General features: G+C 45.4%; 1 protein-coding gene across 1 annotated transcript in view; it reads left to right on the top strand.

The window, feature by feature from the left end:
- The window catches only part of TSPAN3 (tetraspanin 3), a 111,450-nt gene that overhangs the window by 56,567 nt on the left and 36,679 nt on the right, over nucleotides 1–18,204 (top strand). The window contains exon 4 of the mRNA XM_069222344.1: nucleotides 14,818–14,919. Coding sequence (XP_069078445.1) covers nucleotides 14,818–14,919 — 102 coding nt within the window. The remainder of the gene's footprint in view (nucleotides 1–14,817; nucleotides 14,920–18,204) is intronic.

Here is an 18,204-nt window from a genome sequence, read left to right as displayed (position 1 = left end):
AGATCGGCCTAGTAAAAAACTGAGAGGCCTGCTCCTCTCATTCAATAATATATTAAAGAAAAACAAAAATAAATGGCCTAAAAATAATTTCACCCCTTGGGGAGCAACCCTTGCCCAAGGGGCCGCTCCACTCATCTCAATTACCTGTTAAAAAAAAAAAAAAAACTTCCTGGTGTCTAGAAATGCTGATAAAGACATCAAAGGAAAGGCTAGCGCGCCTCCTATGAGCCGGTCCCAGGACGTAACAGTTACGTCCTTGGCGCTTCAGTGCCGCAGCCAAGCGTTACGTTCTTGGCTATGAAGGGGTTAAAGTCCTTCACATCTGGCAACAGTCTGCTCAAGTATGCATGGCTAGTGGTTAATCCAGTGGTTATTGGTTTTATGGGATTAGTCTTTTGCCTTCAAGGAAACTATTCCATGCCACTTACTCCAGTTTCTTTGCAGTGGATTAAATTAAGTGGGAGTTACGTGTGATCATTAGTTGGGGAGTGAGGGGTATGTGAACTCATGCAGTTGACTTAATCAATGATTAAGAGCAGATATATCATAGTTAGGTTACTGAGGGATGACTTTCACATAGAGGTTTTGATGTTATAGAGATGGTGTGGGCAACTTGAGAAATACATTAACAAAGATTAAAGCATACATGCCTCTAGTTTATAGTAGGCTTATCTCTGAGAGAGGAGGCATGCAGAGGATGAAATAATAGGAGAGGGTAATTCCATTGAAAAATAGGAAGGCAGTGATCAGGCATTTTGAACTTAAGTTCAGTTTTTTCATGCAGAGTTTTAGGAATATAAAGGAAGCTTTGTGAGAAAGCATGCAGTCTGAGGATTGAGAATAAGACATTATTTGCATGTGAACAGCGCTATATTTGATAATATTAATATGCACTACAATCAGATGAGCTTGCTGCCCTCTTTTAGGATGTTGCTAGACCACTGTCTCAGCAAGGACATCTGATCAGCTCAGGATTTAGAAACATAAAGTAATAGCTGTATACAGGGAAATATCAAGCGCTTTAAGCTGTGCTATAAGGAAGCAATGACCTCAGCATCGTAAAAAAGTAGTCTGGTAAACAATTCAAATATTGAAGAGGAGATTATGCGTATGCTGGATTTGATGTCTTGTGATGTATATTCTTAATGTTTGATTCACAGTATTAATTACAAAAGCAAAACAAGTATTGGCAAAGCCAGTAGGTTTCGCCTTTGTGAAATCTGTTGGCTTTGTCAATGTTTTTTTTACATCCTAAACTCCACTACTGAACGACATCCAGCATGGGGATCACAGGTAGGGATCAATCATAGCATTTGTAAAGCGCACTACTCGCCCTTGAGGGTCTCAAGGCACTGAGGGGAGGGGGTAGGGGGTGCTGCTACTGCTCTAGCAGCCAGGTCTTGAGGTGTCTCCTGAAGGTTAGCAGTGTCCTCTGTCTGTCGCAAGTGGATAGAAAGGGTGTTCCACGTCTTGGCGGCGAGGTGGAAGAACGATCTGCCACCGGCGGTCATTCTGTGGATGCGTGGAACAGTGGCTCGGGCAAGGTCAGCGGAGTGAAGCTGGCTGGTTGGGGTGTAGAAGGTGAGTCTTCTGTTGAGGTATTCTGGTCTGGTGTTGTGCAGTGCTTTGTGAGCGTGAGTGAGGAACTTGAACGTTATTCTCTTGTTGACGGGGAGCCAGTGCAGGTCTCTCAGGTGGGCTGTGATGTGGCGGTGGATGTCCAGGATGAGGCGTGCAAAGGCGTTCTTTTTTCTGGAGCTTGGCTGTGATTCCTGCGTAAAGGGGCGTTGCCGTAGTCCAGTCTGCTGCTTACGAGGGCTTGGGTGACCGTCCTTCTGGTTCCGGGTGGATCCATCTGTAGATTTTCCGAAGCATGCAGAAGGTGTTGAAGCAGGAGGAAGAGTCAGTGTTGATTTGCTGGGTCATTGATAGCGATGAGTCCAGGATGAACCCCAGGTTGCGTGGGTGTCGGTGTGGTTCCCAGTGTGACAGGCCACCAGGAGTCGTCCTAGGCGGAGGGGGGTGGAGGCGAGGATGAGGACCTCAGTCTTGTCAGAGTTCAGTTTCATGCAGTTGCTCTTCATCCATTCGGTGATGGCCTTCATTCCTTTGTGGAGGTTGGTTTTGGCGGTGGCGGGGTCCTTGGTGAGGGAGAGGATCAGCTGAGTGTCACCAACGTATGAGACTATGTTGAGGTCGTGTGATCGGATGATGTTTGCGAGTGGTGTCACGTAAATGTTAGAGGGTCGGGCTGAGGGATGACCCTTGGGGTACCCCGCAGATGATCTTGGTGGCTTCAGAGCGGAATGGAGGGAGGCGGACTCTCTAGGCTCTGCCGGTGAGGAAGGAGGTGATCCAGTCCAGGGATCTGTCGCCGGTCCCTGCGTCGTTGAGGTGTGTGCATGAGGTGTAGTGGCAGAATGTGTCTAAGGTGGGCGAGAGGTCCAGGAGGATGAGGGTTGCGGTTTCGCCGTTGTCAAATAGGGTCCTGATGTCGGCGATGAGGGCGGTTTCGGTGCTGTGTGTTGTTCTCCTCGAGGAAGTGGGTCAGTTGTCTGTTGACAATCTTTTCAATGACTTTTGCTGGGAAGGGGAGCAGGGAGATGGGCCGGAAGTTCTTGAGGTCCTTTGGGTCTACCTTGGGTTTCTTGAGGAGGGCGTTTATCTCTGTGTGTTTCCAGCTCTATGGGAAGGTGGCGGTCTCGAAGGAGCTGTTGATGATCTTCTGGAGTTGGGGTGCGATGACAGAGCTCGCTTTGTTGAAGATGTGGTGAGGGCAGGGGTCGGATGGTGAGCCGGAGTGGATGGTGTTCATAATTTATATTGTGTCGTTGACTTGGGTCCAGTTGAGCAGGAGGTTTGTGTGGCTGGAGGGCGGTGAGTCTGTGGTGTTGGTGGTTGACGGGGGGCCTGGGTATTGAAGCTGTCTGCGATCTTGTGGTAGAAGAAAGTGGCGAGGAAGTCGCAGAGGTCTTAAGATGGTGGGATGTCGGCATTGGAACCGGGGTTGGAGAGTTCCTTCACGATGTTGAAGAGCTCCTTATAGCTGTGTGCGTTGTTGTCGATGCGTTCTTTGATAGGAGGTTGTTTTGGAGGTTCGGATGAGTTGGTGGTGTCTACGGATGCTGTTCTTGAGGGCTGTGTGGTTGTCCGATGTCTGTTCTTGGTGCCACTTCTTCTCGAGTCTTCAGCATGTTTGCTTGGATTCTTGGAGGTTGGTGGTGAACCAGATGGCCTTTCTGTCGGTGCGTCTATTTGAAGGCTTCTTGATCGTGGCGAGAGTGTTGGCACAGTCGTCGATCCATTGCCTGGGGTTGCGGGCGCCAGTGTCGTTTGTGGAGAGGGTGGTGATCAGCTGGTCTTCAGTGACCTCTTTCCAGCTGCGGCGGGAATCGGCTGCGGGTGGTTTTGAGTTGTGGGTTTCTAGAAAGTGAAGTGGATGCAGCAGTGGTCGGTCCAGTGGAGTTCGGTGGTGTGGCTGAAGGAGACGTGTTTGCTGGTGAAGAAGATGGGGTCGAGCGTGTGTCCTGCGGAGTGGGTGAGTTGTTGTCGGTGTTCTCGAGGTGGAAGTTCAGGTCCCCAAGGAGTATGTAGTCTGTGGATGTGAGGGAGTACGTGCTGACGATGTCGGTGATGGAGTCGCTGAACAGCTGTCTGGGTCTGGGGGGTGGGGGTGGGAGGGGTCTGTATACGAGGGTCCCTCTGAGGATGGTGTTTGGATCGTGTGGATCTGGAAGTGTAGGTGTTCGGCGGCGCTGAGGGTGTCTTCGGTATGGCCGTGATTCTGAGGGTATTCCTCTGGACGATGGCGATGCCTCCTACTGGTCTGTTGATGCGGTCCCTACGGGTGATCTTGTAGCTTTTCAGGATGTCTGTGGCGATGTTGGGCACTGAGGAGGGGTTCATCCAGGTCTCGGTCAAGAAGGCGACATCCGTGGAGGCTGTAGTGTAGGTTCCAGAGTTCGATGGTGTTTGTGGATGGAGCGGGTGTTGAGTAGGATGCATCTGAGATGGTTGCGTCCTGCCCTGGCATGGAGGCTGGTTAAGGTGCAGCTCTGGCAGGAGAAGGGTCCGCGCGTGAGCCTCAGGGTGGTCTGGTGGCATTTGGATGAGCGGCCGACGTCGAGTGAGTGGAGGGTGATGGTGTCGTAGCGGCAGTGGGAGAAGCGAGAACCAGGGGTTCCGGCTCTGGGGGCGGCCCAGGTGCAGGCGGGCGTAGACAGGCTTGTGGTTGCCATTAAGTAGGGTGGGGGGGGAGGGGAACAGCGGCGAGGAGGGAGCTGGAGCACAAAACGGTGTGAAAAAAAGGGGGCGGGCAGCAGCGGTGGGAATACAGCGGGTGCGGGGCAGCAGCGGCGGGGGAGAGAGAGAGGGTGGAGTGAGAGAGAGGAGATAGAAACGGGGAGGAGAGAGTGAAACGCAAAAGATAAAAGGGACAGAACACTGAAGGAAAAGCACACAGAGTGAATCAGATGCAAAAGAGGAAAAAAAGGAGAAGAGAGGCAGAAGGCAGCCTAGTAGAAGAGCAGAGCTCGCCCACTAAACATCAGTGATGAGGCGCAGGCAGAAGCCTGTGGGTGGAGGAGGGCCTTGAACTCCTGACAAAGGTCAGAGTTCAGAGGAACGAAGGGCTGTACTTGCCCATTGAGCTACAAGGAGGCCGAGTAGTTCACTGACTAGGTCAGGCATGGTAAAGTCTTGGTGTGGTGTGCAACTATATGCTGCTTCTTCTGTGCCTTTGCAAGCAGAGATGACTATGACCATTTGTACTGAACTGCAGATGCATAACATACAAACAGGTACATCTATATATATATATATATATGTTCGATGGCATGTGTAGCTGCAGATACACATGCTGTGCACAGTCCGCAGTCTGGTGTTGGGCTTGGAGTGTTACAAGTTGTTTTTCTTCGAAGAAGTCTTTTCGAGTCACGAGACCGAGGGACTCCTCCCATTTCGACTCCATTGCGCATGGGCGTCGACTCCATCTTAGATTGTTTTTTTTCCGCCATCGGGTTCGGACGTGTTCCTTTTCGCTCCGTGTTTCGGGTCGGAAAGTTAGTTAGAATCTCGGAAAAAAACGTCGGTATTGTTTGCGTTCGGTATCGGGTTAGTTAGAACAAATTGACACCGAATTCAGAAGAGCTCCGGTGGCCCTTCGGGGTTTTTTCGATCCCCCGTCGGGGCCTGGTTGGCCCGGCCACACGTGACTACAAGGCTGATGGAACGGACCCCATTCCGCTTCTGCCCAAAATGCCATAACAAGTATCCGTATACGGATCAGCATCTGGTCTGTAACTTGTGCTTGTCTCCCGAGCACAAGGAAGATACTTGTGAAGCCTGTCGAGCGTTTCGGTCAAGAAAGACATTAAGAGACCGAAGAGCCAGAAAGACTGCAAATGGCGTCGACAGGACAAGAGCGTTTCGAGGAGGAAGAAGAAGCTTTCTCCATACACGAGTCGGACTCAGAAGAGCTCGAGGCCGAAGAAACGCCAAAAAACGTGAGTAAGACGTCGAAACATAAGACTCACGAGAAGACAACAAAAGCCCAGGGGACGCCACCGCCAACAGGCCATGGCTTAACCCGAAAAATAGGTGACCGACCATCGGCACCGAAAAAGGGCACGCTTGTGGCGAAGTCATCCGACTCAGGTCGAGATACCGCCACACAGCAACCTCGGACCCGAGACAGCGGCTCTGAAAAAATTGGCACCGAGACAGCGGCTCCGAAAAAATTCGGCACTGAGACAGCGGCACCGAAGACGTTCGGCACCGAGACACCACGCCGAAAATAAAAAAGGTTTCTTCGGAGCCTAAAAAGACATCTGAAAAAGTTTTGGTTCCGAAACATCCAGCCTCGGAGCCGAAAACAAGTTTCTACACAGAGGAAAAAGAATTAACCTCCCAAATGCAAAAGCATAGATTTGGAGTGGAACTTGAAACTGTAGAGCCAGATTACACACAAAGAAGGCTCCACATTCATGAGGACACAGGGAAGATAACCACTCTTCCCCCAATTAAGATTAAAAGAAAACTTGCCTTTCAACAAAAGGACAAGCAGCCACAGGCAAAAGTGGCGAAGAGAACAACTCCACCACCGTCTCCACCACCATCAATACATGCATCACCAGTAACAACTCCACCAATGATGCACTCCCCAGCTCATACTACAATGAGTCAAGATGATCCCGATGCATGGGACCTTTACGACGCCCCAGTATCAGACAACAGCCCAGACTCGTACCCTGCAAGGCCGTCGCCACCTGAGGACAGTACATCTTGCACACAGGTGGTCGCAAGGGCGGCTGCTTTTCACAACGTCACCTTGCATTCCGAACCAATTGAGGATGACTTTTTGTTTAACACCCTGTCATCCACCCATAGCCAGTACCAAAGCCTACCTATGCTCCCAGGAATGCTAAAACATGCCAAACAAATCTTTCAAGATCCTGTTAAAGGCAGAGCCATAACCCCAAGGGTGGAGAAAAAATACAAGCCACCGCCAACAGATCCCGTTTATATTACAACGCAATTGACACCGGACTCAGTAGTTGTCGGGGCAGCGCGTAAGAGAGCAAACTCTCATACCTCAGGGGACGCACCACCTCCAGACAAGGAGAGTCGTAAATTTGATGCTGCGGGCAAAAGAGTAGCAGCACAAGCAGCAAACCAATGGCGCATTGCCAATTCACAGGCACTTTTGGCAAGATATGATAGAGCTCATTGGGATGAGATGCAGCATTTCATAGAACACTTACTCAAAGAGTTCCAGAAAAGGGCGCAACAGGTGGTGGAAGAAGGACAAAGTATCTCAAATAATCAGATACGGTCTTCAGTGGATGCAGCAGATACGGCTGCAAGGACAGTAAACACTGCAATTACAATAAGAAGGCACGCATGGCTGCGTACTTCAGGGTTCAAGCCGTAAATTCAACAAGCCGTGCTAAATATGCCCTTTAATGAACAGCAGTTGTTTGGGCCGGAAGTCGACACTGCTATTGAGAAACTCAAGAAAGACACTGATACGGCCAAAGCCATGGGCGCGCTCTACTTCCCGCAGAGCAGAGGCACTTTTCGCAAAACACCTTTTAGGGGAGGGTTTCAAGGTCAACCAACAGAAACCACAACATCACAAGCAAGGCCCACTTACCAGAGCCAATATCAGCGAGGAGGTTTTCGGGGGCAATATAGAGGGGGTCAATTCCAAAAGAATAGGGGAAAGTTCCAAAGCCCCAAAACTCCTCAAAATAAACAGTGACTTACAAGTCACACAGCCCCATCACATAACACCTGTGGGGGGGAGACTAAGCCAATTTTACAATCATTGGGAGGAAATAACAACAGACAATTGGGTCTTAGCAATTATCTAGCATGGTTATTGCATAGAATTCCTCAAATTCCCTCCAAACATCCCACCGAAAACACACAGTATGTCAAAACAACATATAGACCTTCTAGGACTAGAAGTTCAAGCATTGCTACAAAAAGAAGCAAAAGAATTAGTACCAAAACAACAAATAAACACAGGAGTTTACTCACTATACTTTCTAATACCCAAAAAGGACGGCAGTCTGAGACCAATACTAGATCTCAGAACACTAAATACCTACATCAAATCAGACCACTTTCACATGGTTACAGACGTAATCCTACTGCTCGAACAACAGGACTACATGACAACACTAGACCTAAAGGATGCGTATTTCCATATACCAATACATCCTTCACACAGAAAATACCTAAGGTTCGTATTCCAAGGAATACATTACCAATTCAAAGTGTTGCCATTCGGAATAACAACTGCGCCAAGAGTTTTTACAAAATGCCTGGCAGTAGTAGCTGCACATATCAGAAGGCAACAAATACATGTGTTCCCGTACTTAGACGACTGGTTAATCAAAACCAACACGCTAAGACAGTGTTCTCAGCACACAAAATATGTCATACAAATCCTCCACAAACTAGGTTTCTCGATCAACTACACAAAGTCGCACCTTATGCCGTGTCAAACACAGCAATACTTAGGAGCGACAATCAACACAGCAAAAGGGATTGCCACTCCAAGTCCACAAAGGGTTCAAACATTTCACAATGTAATACAGGCCATGTATCCAAAACAAAGGATACAAGTCAAAATGGTAATGAAACTGCTAGGCATGATGTCTTCATGCATAGCCATTGTCCCAAACGCAAGGTTGCACATGCGGCCCTTACAACAGTGCCTAGCATCACAATGGTCACAAGCACAGGGTCAGCTTCAAGATCTGGTGTTGATAGACTGCCAAACATACATCTCGCTTCTATGGTGGAACAGTATAAATTTAAACCAAGGGCGGCCTTTCCAAGACCCAGTGCCACAATACGTGATAACAACAGATGCTTCCATGCTTCCATGACAGGGTGGGGAGCACACCTCAATCAACACAGCATCCAAGGACAATGGGACATACAGCAAAAGCAGTTTCACATAAATCACTTAGAACTGTTAGCGGTATTTCTAGCGCTGAAAGCATTTCAACCCATAATAACCCACAAATACATTCTTGTCAAAACAGACAACATGACAACAATGTATTACCTAAACAAACAGGGAGGGACACACTCGACACAGTTGTGTCTCCTGACACAGAAAATATGGCATTGGGCGATTCACAACCACATTCGCCTAATAGCACAATTTATTCCAGGGATCCAAAATCAACTAGCAGACAATCTCTCTCGAGATCACCAACAGGTCCACGAATGGGAGATTCACCCCCAAATTCTAAACACTTACTTCAAAATTTGGGGGACACCTCAAATAGACCTATTTGCAACAAAGGAGAACGCAAAATGCCAAAACTTCGCATCCAGGTACCCACACAGGCAGTCTCAAGGCAATGCTCTTTGGATGAACTGGTCAGGGATATTTGCATACGCTTTTCCCCCTCTCCCTCTCCTTCCATATCTAGTAAACAAATTGAGTCAAAACAAACTCAAACTCATACTAATAGCACCAACATGGGCAAGACAACCTTGGTACACAACACTACTAGACCTGTCAGTAGTACCCCATGTCAAGTTGCCCAACAGACCAGATCTGTTAACACAACACAAACCACAGATCAGGCATCCAAACCCAGCATCGCTGAATCTAGCAATCTGGCTCCTGAGATCCTAGAATTCGGACATTTAAACCTCACCCAAGAATGTATGGAAGTCATAAAACAAGCTAGAAGACCATCCACTAGACACTGCTATGCAAGCAAATGGAAAAGATTTGTTTGCTACTGCCATAATAATCAAGTTAAACCATTAAATGCATCTCCAAAGGATGTAGTGGGATACTTGCTACATTTACAAAAATCAAATCTAGCCTTCTCTTCCATAAAGATACACCTCGCAGCAATATCTGCATACCTGCAAATTACCCATTCAACTTCACTATTTAGGATACCTGTCATTAAAGCGTTTATGGAAGGCCTGAAAAGAATTATACCACCAAGAACACCACCTGTTCCTTCATGGAACCTCAACATCGTCTTAACAAGACTCATGGGCCCACCTTTTGAACCCATGCACTCTTGCGAAATGCAATTCTTAACGTGGAAGGTTGCATTTCTCATTGCCATCACATCTCTAAGAAGAGTAAGTGAAATTCAGGCGTTTACTATACAAGAACCTTTTATTCAAATACACTAAAATAAGGTAGTCCTAAGAACCAATCCAAAATTTTTACCAAAAGTTATTTCACCGTTCCACTTAAATCAAACGGTAGAACTACCAGTGTTCTTCCCACAGCCAGACTCAGTAGCTGAAAGGGCACTACATACATTAGACATCAGAAGAGCACTAATGTACTACATTGACAGAACAAAAGAAATTAGGAAAACAAAACAACTGTTTATTGCATTTCAAAAACCTCATACAGGAAACCCAATATCAAAACAGGGTATAGCCAGATGGATAGTTAAGTGCATCCAAACCTGCTACCTTAAAGCAAAGAGAGAACTGCCCATTACACCAAGGGCACATTCAACCAGAAAGAAAGGCGCTACCATGGCCTTCCTAGGAAACATTCCAATGAACGAGATATGTAAGGCAGCCACATGGTCTACGCCTCACACATTTACTAAGCACTACTGTGTAGATGTGCTATCCGCACAACAAGCCACAGTAGGTCAAGCCGTACTAAGAACTTTATTTCAGACTACTTCCACTCCTACAGGCTGAGCCACCGCTTTTGGGGAGATAACTGCTTACTAGTCTATGCACAACATGTGTATCTGCAGCTACACATGCCACCGAACGGAAAATGTCACTTACCCAGTGTACATCTGTTCGTGGCATTAGTCGCTGCAGATTCACATGTGCCCACCCGCCTCCCCGGAAGCCTGTAGCCGTTTGGAAGTTATCTTCAACATTTGTACATTTGTAAATATATTACTTAAACCTTAGTTGGTACATACTTATTCATTCCATTGCATGGGCACTATTACTAACATACACAACTCCTACCTCACCCTCTGCGGGGAAAACAATCTAACATGGAGTCGACGCCCATGCGCAATGGAACAAAGGAGGAGGAGTCCCTCGGTCTCGGGACTCGAAAAGACTTCTTCGAAGAAAAACAACTTGTAACACTCCGACCCAACACCAGACGGCGGACTATGCACAACATGTGAATCTGCAGCGACTAATGCCACGAACAGATGTACACTGGGTAAGTGACATTTTCCTTATCCATCGAGGGAAAAATAAAAGCAAACAGTGCTTCCTCCGTAGTTCACTTAGAGCAGCAAGAAAATAAAGGACGTACAAAGCAGAGTTAGCAATGCGTTCATTGCTTCATAAGGATGCGGAGGAGAAAGGGCGTGGGGGTCAATTTAACTATTTTATCATTTTAAAGCTAGGCAGCAGAGTTCACCAGTAGGATTCTGAACTCAAGCACTGCATGCAGTCACTGAAAATAAATAACCAGGAGCGACAGAAGGAAATGCTTATTGAGTGTAAGGGTAAAGAAAACTAAACAAAACCCTGGACGACCTCGGGCAGATCGTTTAAACAAGCCGCCCGTTTCTGCGTTTACATTATCAACTAGTTCAGAGTTGTCGAGAGCAGTGACTTTCTAAACGCTTTCTGCAAGTCAGTTTTTGGACCAGGTGTAATCTAAATTACGTAACTTGTCCTTTCAGTTGTGTGTGCCTGCGACGCAGAGTTGTGTTGGGTAAAAAAAAGAAAGAAAAGAAATGGAATGGCTGGAGGTGAACCGTATGTCACTGCTCCACTTGGTACCTCATTGAAAGCTGAACACAGATATACCTGAACGATCAATTAAATGCGATGGGAAATACAACTAAATGATACATAACTACATAAACCTGATAGTTTTTTTCCCCTCATGCCCTCTCGATGGCGCTGTTGTGTTCTGAGGCTTATTTTGTAAGTATCCGGTTCTCTTGGCCTGGTAACATTCTGTTTCGGCCCTCTGTTTACCGTCCTTCACTGGGGTAGGGCGCATTTGTCTGTTGGCAGCATTTCCGAAAGAAGTTTCTGTGATCTAGCGCTGTGACACAACCTTTTTCATGTAACGCCTTGAATCGACTACATAAATGCTTCCAGTCCCTAAAGTCTGCACCATCAACAAGCAACATTCATTTAGTAATAACGGAGAGTGGCCTCTGAGCGAGCTGTGCAGTGAAAGCAGTGCAACGCTGCCTGCATGCTATGTGGAAAGCTACTTAGTGTCCCAATGAAGCACCACAAGTAACCCTTTTGGTAGCAGTAAGAAACAGGGTGGTAATGACGACCTTTCAGGCGCACAGACTGCTTTACAGAAAGTAAAAAAGAAATACCTCAGAAGCCCACCTGGCATGTGGAAGGACACTGGGGCCAGCCACTGATCACCAACCGGAAGGAGTATTTAGTCGATGCTCCAGAGAACAGCCGAGGCCCGAAGGAGAATAGAGGAAGTACAACCTGTAACATGAGGATTCTTGCTGACCAATAAGAAGCAAGGAAAGGAGAGTGGCCAGAGAAGCCAACCAGTGGTAAGTAATGGGAAGCCTGTAGGCGAGCTGTAAGTCCCTTTTCAAGATTTTTTTTTTCTTTTCTTCAAAGACAAACGATTTTGCCACAGCACAAGTGATATGCAGGCGAAACCTAAACACACTATAATTTCTTGGAAGTTCTTAGGTTCATAGAAACAGTTAATCTTGGGAGAAAACTGACCTAAGAATACCAGGGTTTAATCCTGCCCACGTTGCTTTAACTCTGTACAGGAGTGCTTCAATACCGTCGTCGACCATCGTTTCAATTTTAACAAAAGTTACTGTGCATAAAAAGAATGCAGAATATATACATTAACCTTGGGCAGTGCAAAGTTCACAGCTAAAAGTACATTTCACCATGCTTTCTCTTTGGTGAGCATAGTTTTACGTATACTAAGACAATATATAATTGAACAGGCCGCCTCTATACAATTCGTAAATTTATATTGGGCTAAAATGAGGGCCAAGATTTATCTCCCCTGGCTGGGCCTTAATTTGGTGACTTCCTGTTGGGAAAGAAATGTCCAATGCATATGCAGTACAGGCTTTTTCCTGTCCGGAGTGCCTCACTCGTATAAAACTGTTATCCTAAAATGTGTTTTGCCCCTAGTGCCACACCAATTAATTTTATTTTGTGTGTAGGGGCCTAGGCCTGTGCCTTTACAATGCAGGGTTCAAGACCTGCTTTGTAATAGACTAATCGAGGGAGGTTGAGGCTGTATAGTATCACTGGACTTCTTTCACCATGTCAAGAGAGAGTGCAGTCTACTGCCTCTCTCTTACAGTCCCGCAGTTAGATGAAACCTAGAACCTGGCACTGGCATCTTGGGTCTAAGTACAGAAAACATGTGACACATGTATTGTAGTAGGAATGTGTGGGTATATCTGTCTCTATAAATACAGATGTCAGTGGGACCCCTTTTGAATACCCTAGGCTTGTACTTGTAGCACGAAATGGTGGGCGAGGACCACCTTCCCAGACAATATAAGTGATTTGCCTGTGTTCATGTGGCTGGGGTTGAGACCCATACATTGAAGTGAGGATGATGGTGGCAGGACTACATTTAGAGATGCTATGAAAACTTTGTTAAAAAGACACTGCTGATTAGTTTTTCTTATGTGCACTGCCTGCTAGTGGATGATAGGGCTGAGGAACTGGACTTCAGTTTCTGTTCTTCAAGGTGACAGTTTCTAAGCAAGGTCTGCCCTTTTGTCTGTCCCTGATGGCTGCTTAAGGACAGCAGATGACGGTCAGCTGCAGAGATCTGACATTTCATTGTGTCCTTTTTGTTTGTACTCCTGCTTGGAGCCAGCCCCAGTGCTACCTTCTGTGGGATGCATCCCTTCCAATAAAGCTTCTGTCTGGATGTGCAGGCCCAAGAAGGGTACGTGAAAGAGAACTAATTCAACCTTCTTCTATGGCTTGTGACATACAGTGGTCACATGGAACTGTCACCAAGGAACCATTTTGTGGCTCATTCCAAAATACAGAATGCAGTATTAAAATCCATTGCACACAAATTCGCAAATTTACCTTGACACTTGCGTTCACGGCAGTTTGGTGAGCATTAGGAAACTTATTCTAGGCGAGTGTTGAAGATTTTGGGTATGAATAACACTTTTTTTAAAAAATTACATTATATGGAAGACTAAAATACAGAGGGCAAGTGGAGGCCTCTGTACTTCTGAGCCCCTCTGCCAGTACCCCAGCCTGCGAGTTTCTAGTTGCACAAGAGAAGCAGGGCAAGAGACCAATCAATTAGTCGCTGGGTTTGGATTCAGGAGGGATGAGTGCTGAATTAGATATGCTGATGGGTGTCCTAAAGCAGTGTGAACCATGACAAGTCCCTCAGTATGGCAAAAGGAATGGTGTGGACTTGGGATCTGTGGAGAAATGTCTGTGGAGGGTCCTAATAATACTGACCACAGGCCCCTTGTTAGAGTGATAAGGGTTTTGGGTCCAACATCCATTAAGGCACTTGTGAGTGAAAACCGGATGTAGTGGTTTTGTAGTGATACCTGTATTTTGAGTGTCCAAACGTACATCATATGCTTCAGTAAGTATTGCACTGCCCATGCAGTTGGCATGAGCAGTGCGGGCCACCCTGGCCAGCCCTGGCTCTTTTCTTTCGCAGCTTGTTAGTGTCACACTGTAAAGTTGGGTCCATAAATCACAGTGAGTCATTCGGATTCACGAAGTAGCTTTTATTTATTTACAGAGGCCCCATCCAGCTCCACCAACTGCCAACTACTCCTTCTCCTCAGTCTCCGTTGTCCTCACTGCTGGATTCTATCTCTACCCTTCTCAATTCTAAGTTCTACATGCTATGACATCTTAAACATTCTTCAAGCTATGACATACTACACACACTCATTTCCTCTCTCATGCTGTTCTGCCTTCCTGGATCTGCTTAATATTCTGTTCTCTTGCCTGGCCCCTCTTTCCCATTTATCTGGTGTACAACTTATGTTTTTAGGACACTTAACCTTTCGCCATTGATTACTCGAACTTTCTGTAATGGAAGAATGGAAAGCCATGCCTGATTTTTGCTACAAAGTGGCAAGTAGAATGCACGTTGTTTTTATTGTAATTTTTTTTATAAGTTTTTCATGTGATCTGTTTTTTTATGGCATTTAGCTTTTTAATGCGAGAAAATATCTCGGTCTGTGCAGTAGCAGTGTTGTTTACAAACCCCTACAGATACAATAAGAAAAGTTTTTAATTTTACTACTGCTGCAAGAAATTAAGAGTCTGACTGCGTCTCATTTTTTTCTCCTTTTGTAGGTGGAAAGCGAAGTGGATAAAAGCATTGCAAATGTATACAATGAGTACAATGGTACTTATCCTGATGCAGCAAGCCGTGCTATTGATTATGTACAGAGACAGGTGAGGTGGTAGTTGCCCGTATAAGATACGTTTTGTCACTTGTCTTTTCACTCATTGTGAATTTGAGACATTCATCTTGGAATTTTAATTTAAGTCTCTTAACATATTGACTGGGTCATTGTGTGATGATGGGTTTTAAATCCTGAGACTAGCTTCTAATCAAGGTAGACCACTCTGTTTTCATTTCTGATTTTATTTAATTTTTTTTATTCTTTTTTTTTTGTCTTTTTTTTGCAGTGTTAATTTTTCACTTTATGCAAACCTGCAATGGTGGCATTTCTGTTTTTAATACTTTTTCATTTTTAATGTGTATTTGCCTACGTAATAAGGAAACCAGAATTGACAATATAACTAGATCTAATTTTTGAAAGACATAAGCCAGCCTAAGCGCTATAGTGCAAGTATGCACATAATGACGTGTGTTTAAATAAAATATAAAAAGTGTGCAAAACCGCATCAGTAAAACGAACAGCCCAGTACCGAATTGGAGCTGCTGTGCTCTCCTAAAAAGTTAAAGAAAAATTACTATTTAAAATAACGGAGGAGCACTCCGAGGTTAATGCTTAAGTGAACATCGACTATCAGCAGTGATGAACATAACTGGCTGAGGAATAACAAACCAGGGAGACGGATTTACAGCAGTATGGAATTTTATAAATCATCTACTTGTCCAAGGGCAAGATTCTTCAGAAATCTGCTTGTCCCTCAAAATATCTACTTTTCCTATTTGGTGCTAAGCAGTAAGGTGACAAATCATGTTATTGTTGTCATTATAATACAGCTTTGATCAGAATCGCTGATGTTATGACATGGTTTTGAACACTAGCTTTGATTTTGCCACAGCGCTAATTATACTAGACCAGTGGTTCCCAACCTGTGGTCCGGGGACCCCTGGGGGTCCGCGAAGCCTTCTCAGGGGGTCAGCGAGAGCCTAGAAAATTAAAAAATATTAACAAATATTGACAAATTAGGGCCCCAGCTTTCAGTAATGACTCAGACGGGGGTCCCCGGATTCTAATGATGATTCAGTGGGGGTCCCTGGGTTCCATTAATGTTAAAGTGGGGGTCCACAGAAATCAAAAGGTTGGGAACCACTGTACTAGACTATGAATATACCAGCTCTGCCTGATTGGATTCTGTTAGCTTTCTGATCACAGAAGAACTCCAAACGTAGCAGAGTTCCCGACATATCAGTGTTCAAATTATGCCCTTGCTCTCGTTCTTACTTTGGGTTCAGTAGGAACATTTTGTGTATTGCTTTAGCCTATATATTGTAAAGCATTAAGCCGATTTTACACAATGTTACTGTAAATATATCCAGGTTATGCTTGTGGTTTAGTTTTCAACTGAGTACAAGGTAACCACCCACAGTTTGACCTTCTCCAATGACTTCACTGTGTAATCACGGGCAAGTAGGTTTGCCTCACTGTGCCTGTGTTCCTTGTTTGCCAAAGTTCTAAGCATTTCCCATTGCTCTATTAATGACTGAATAATTAAATTTTTCAACTGAGGAACTTGCCGTCATGGTCACAATGGTGTGTGCCCGATTCTTTTCAAATGTATGTTAGGTTTCCAATCATACCACTCCAAACTTTATGAATTGCTCAGTCAGAGAACCGCAGGTGCCTCCTTGCTAACCATTCATGCTGCAGAAGATCATGGAACATTTTGTTTCATAAAATAAGAGGATTCAAGTGGTGGTGGTTGTGCTAGGTGAGAGCTAGAGGCACTGTCATGCTCAAGGGGCACCTCCGATTTTTTTTATTTGTATCCCGATGTTTAGGTCTTCGTCGGTCTCTGAATATGTTCCTCTAGCCACTTTACCGTAATCATTGTCTTTGCCCTCAGATTGCACTTACCTTCGATCACTTTCATCACCATACCTGGTCAGACTTGCCCCTGCGACTTCACCTCTTGTAGACACCCCTAGTGTCCAAATACAGATTCTCTGACTGTATCTAGTATGCTCCATTCTGCAGCGGCAGGCAGGAACATTTGTGCTCAGTTGTTTAGACTTTTTTTTTCTAGGTGCCTAGTTGGTGCAAGAGCCTAGACCTGAATGTAGTGTGCCATTGATTACTCAGTTGGCTGTAGAACCAGACACATCACATTGAGGAAAGGAAGCCTGTAGGCCAGGTATGCTGGAAAAAGTACATGGGAGCCCCACAGCTGCAAGATCTTAGCAACATCCTCTCATAGCCAATCCTGGAGATTTACTTGAAGCTTATCACCTGAAAATACAGCAGAGCTGAAGCTTAAACAGAGTTAATTGTTGGCTAACAAAAGACCAACACCTTTCACTCAAATTTGCTGTATGGCGTTCTCCATGAGCACGTCACACAGCTCATTCCATTAGCAAAATCAAAATCAAAGCATGAGAGCAAAGATGGAGCTAAAGATAAAATGAATCCAAGTCATCTGTCAGAGTCTACATCAGCCACAAAGTGTCACTTTGGATGTCACTGAGCATACAACTCGAAACGTATCACAAGGAGTAATCGCAGCATGCACGCATGGCAGAATAGGAGACTTGTGTGTAACCTCCTCTATCAGCGGGCAGCAGCAATGTGGCAGAATACAAAGGGAGCCTCCGAGGATGCAACATGAAATCATCATTGTTCGGAGAAGAAAGACGGGGCTCTAGGCTGAAAGTCGAGGATCAGTTACGACTGTGTATAAACATCCATGTAGTGTTACCATTGATCTCAAACTTCACAATAAAAGATAACTTGGGTCCACAAATGTAATGGTTTGGGGATCTCAGAACATACAGACTATCAGAAGGAGAGTGAAGAAAGCACTGAGAGCTAAGCTGCCACAGTTCATTTGACCCTGATCCCTTTGATTTTCACCCTGTAAAAGCCCAGGAGCCCACACCATGCAAACTTGTAACAGGGAAGTAATCTTGATGAGGGCACAATGACAAAACTAGAACATTTAATTTTGAGAGGTCAACAACATTTACACATAGAGCGTTTCAAGTTCTCACAGATCACACATCCTATAAACTAATTATAGTGGAGCAATCCTCGCTTGAATGCAGACGCAGAGCAGTTTAAAAGCAAATAGGGAAGCATGATAGGAAGTTAGGGAACCAACTGCATGCATCATTATTGAGAGTACTAATCATACTAGAAGAACAAAAACGGAGCTGAAGAACAAAATGTCTAGGGTCATACTTGATTAACAGTGGCATATACACAAAGCGCGGCCCAGGAAACCTAGGAAATGGTGCAGAGCACCGAACGCTGGAAGATAGTCTTATTGTTAAAGCAAGGCAGATGT

Source organism: Pleurodeles waltl, chromosome 3_1 (genome assembly GCF_031143425.1).
Source record: "Pleurodeles waltl isolate 20211129_DDA chromosome 3_1, aPleWal1.hap1.20221129, whole genome shotgun sequence".
Taxonomy (NCBI): Eukaryota; Metazoa; Chordata; class Amphibia; order Caudata; family Salamandridae; genus Pleurodeles; species Pleurodeles waltl.
Note: the sequence above shows the minus strand (reverse complement) of the source record. Positions and strands in the feature narration are given on the sequence as shown.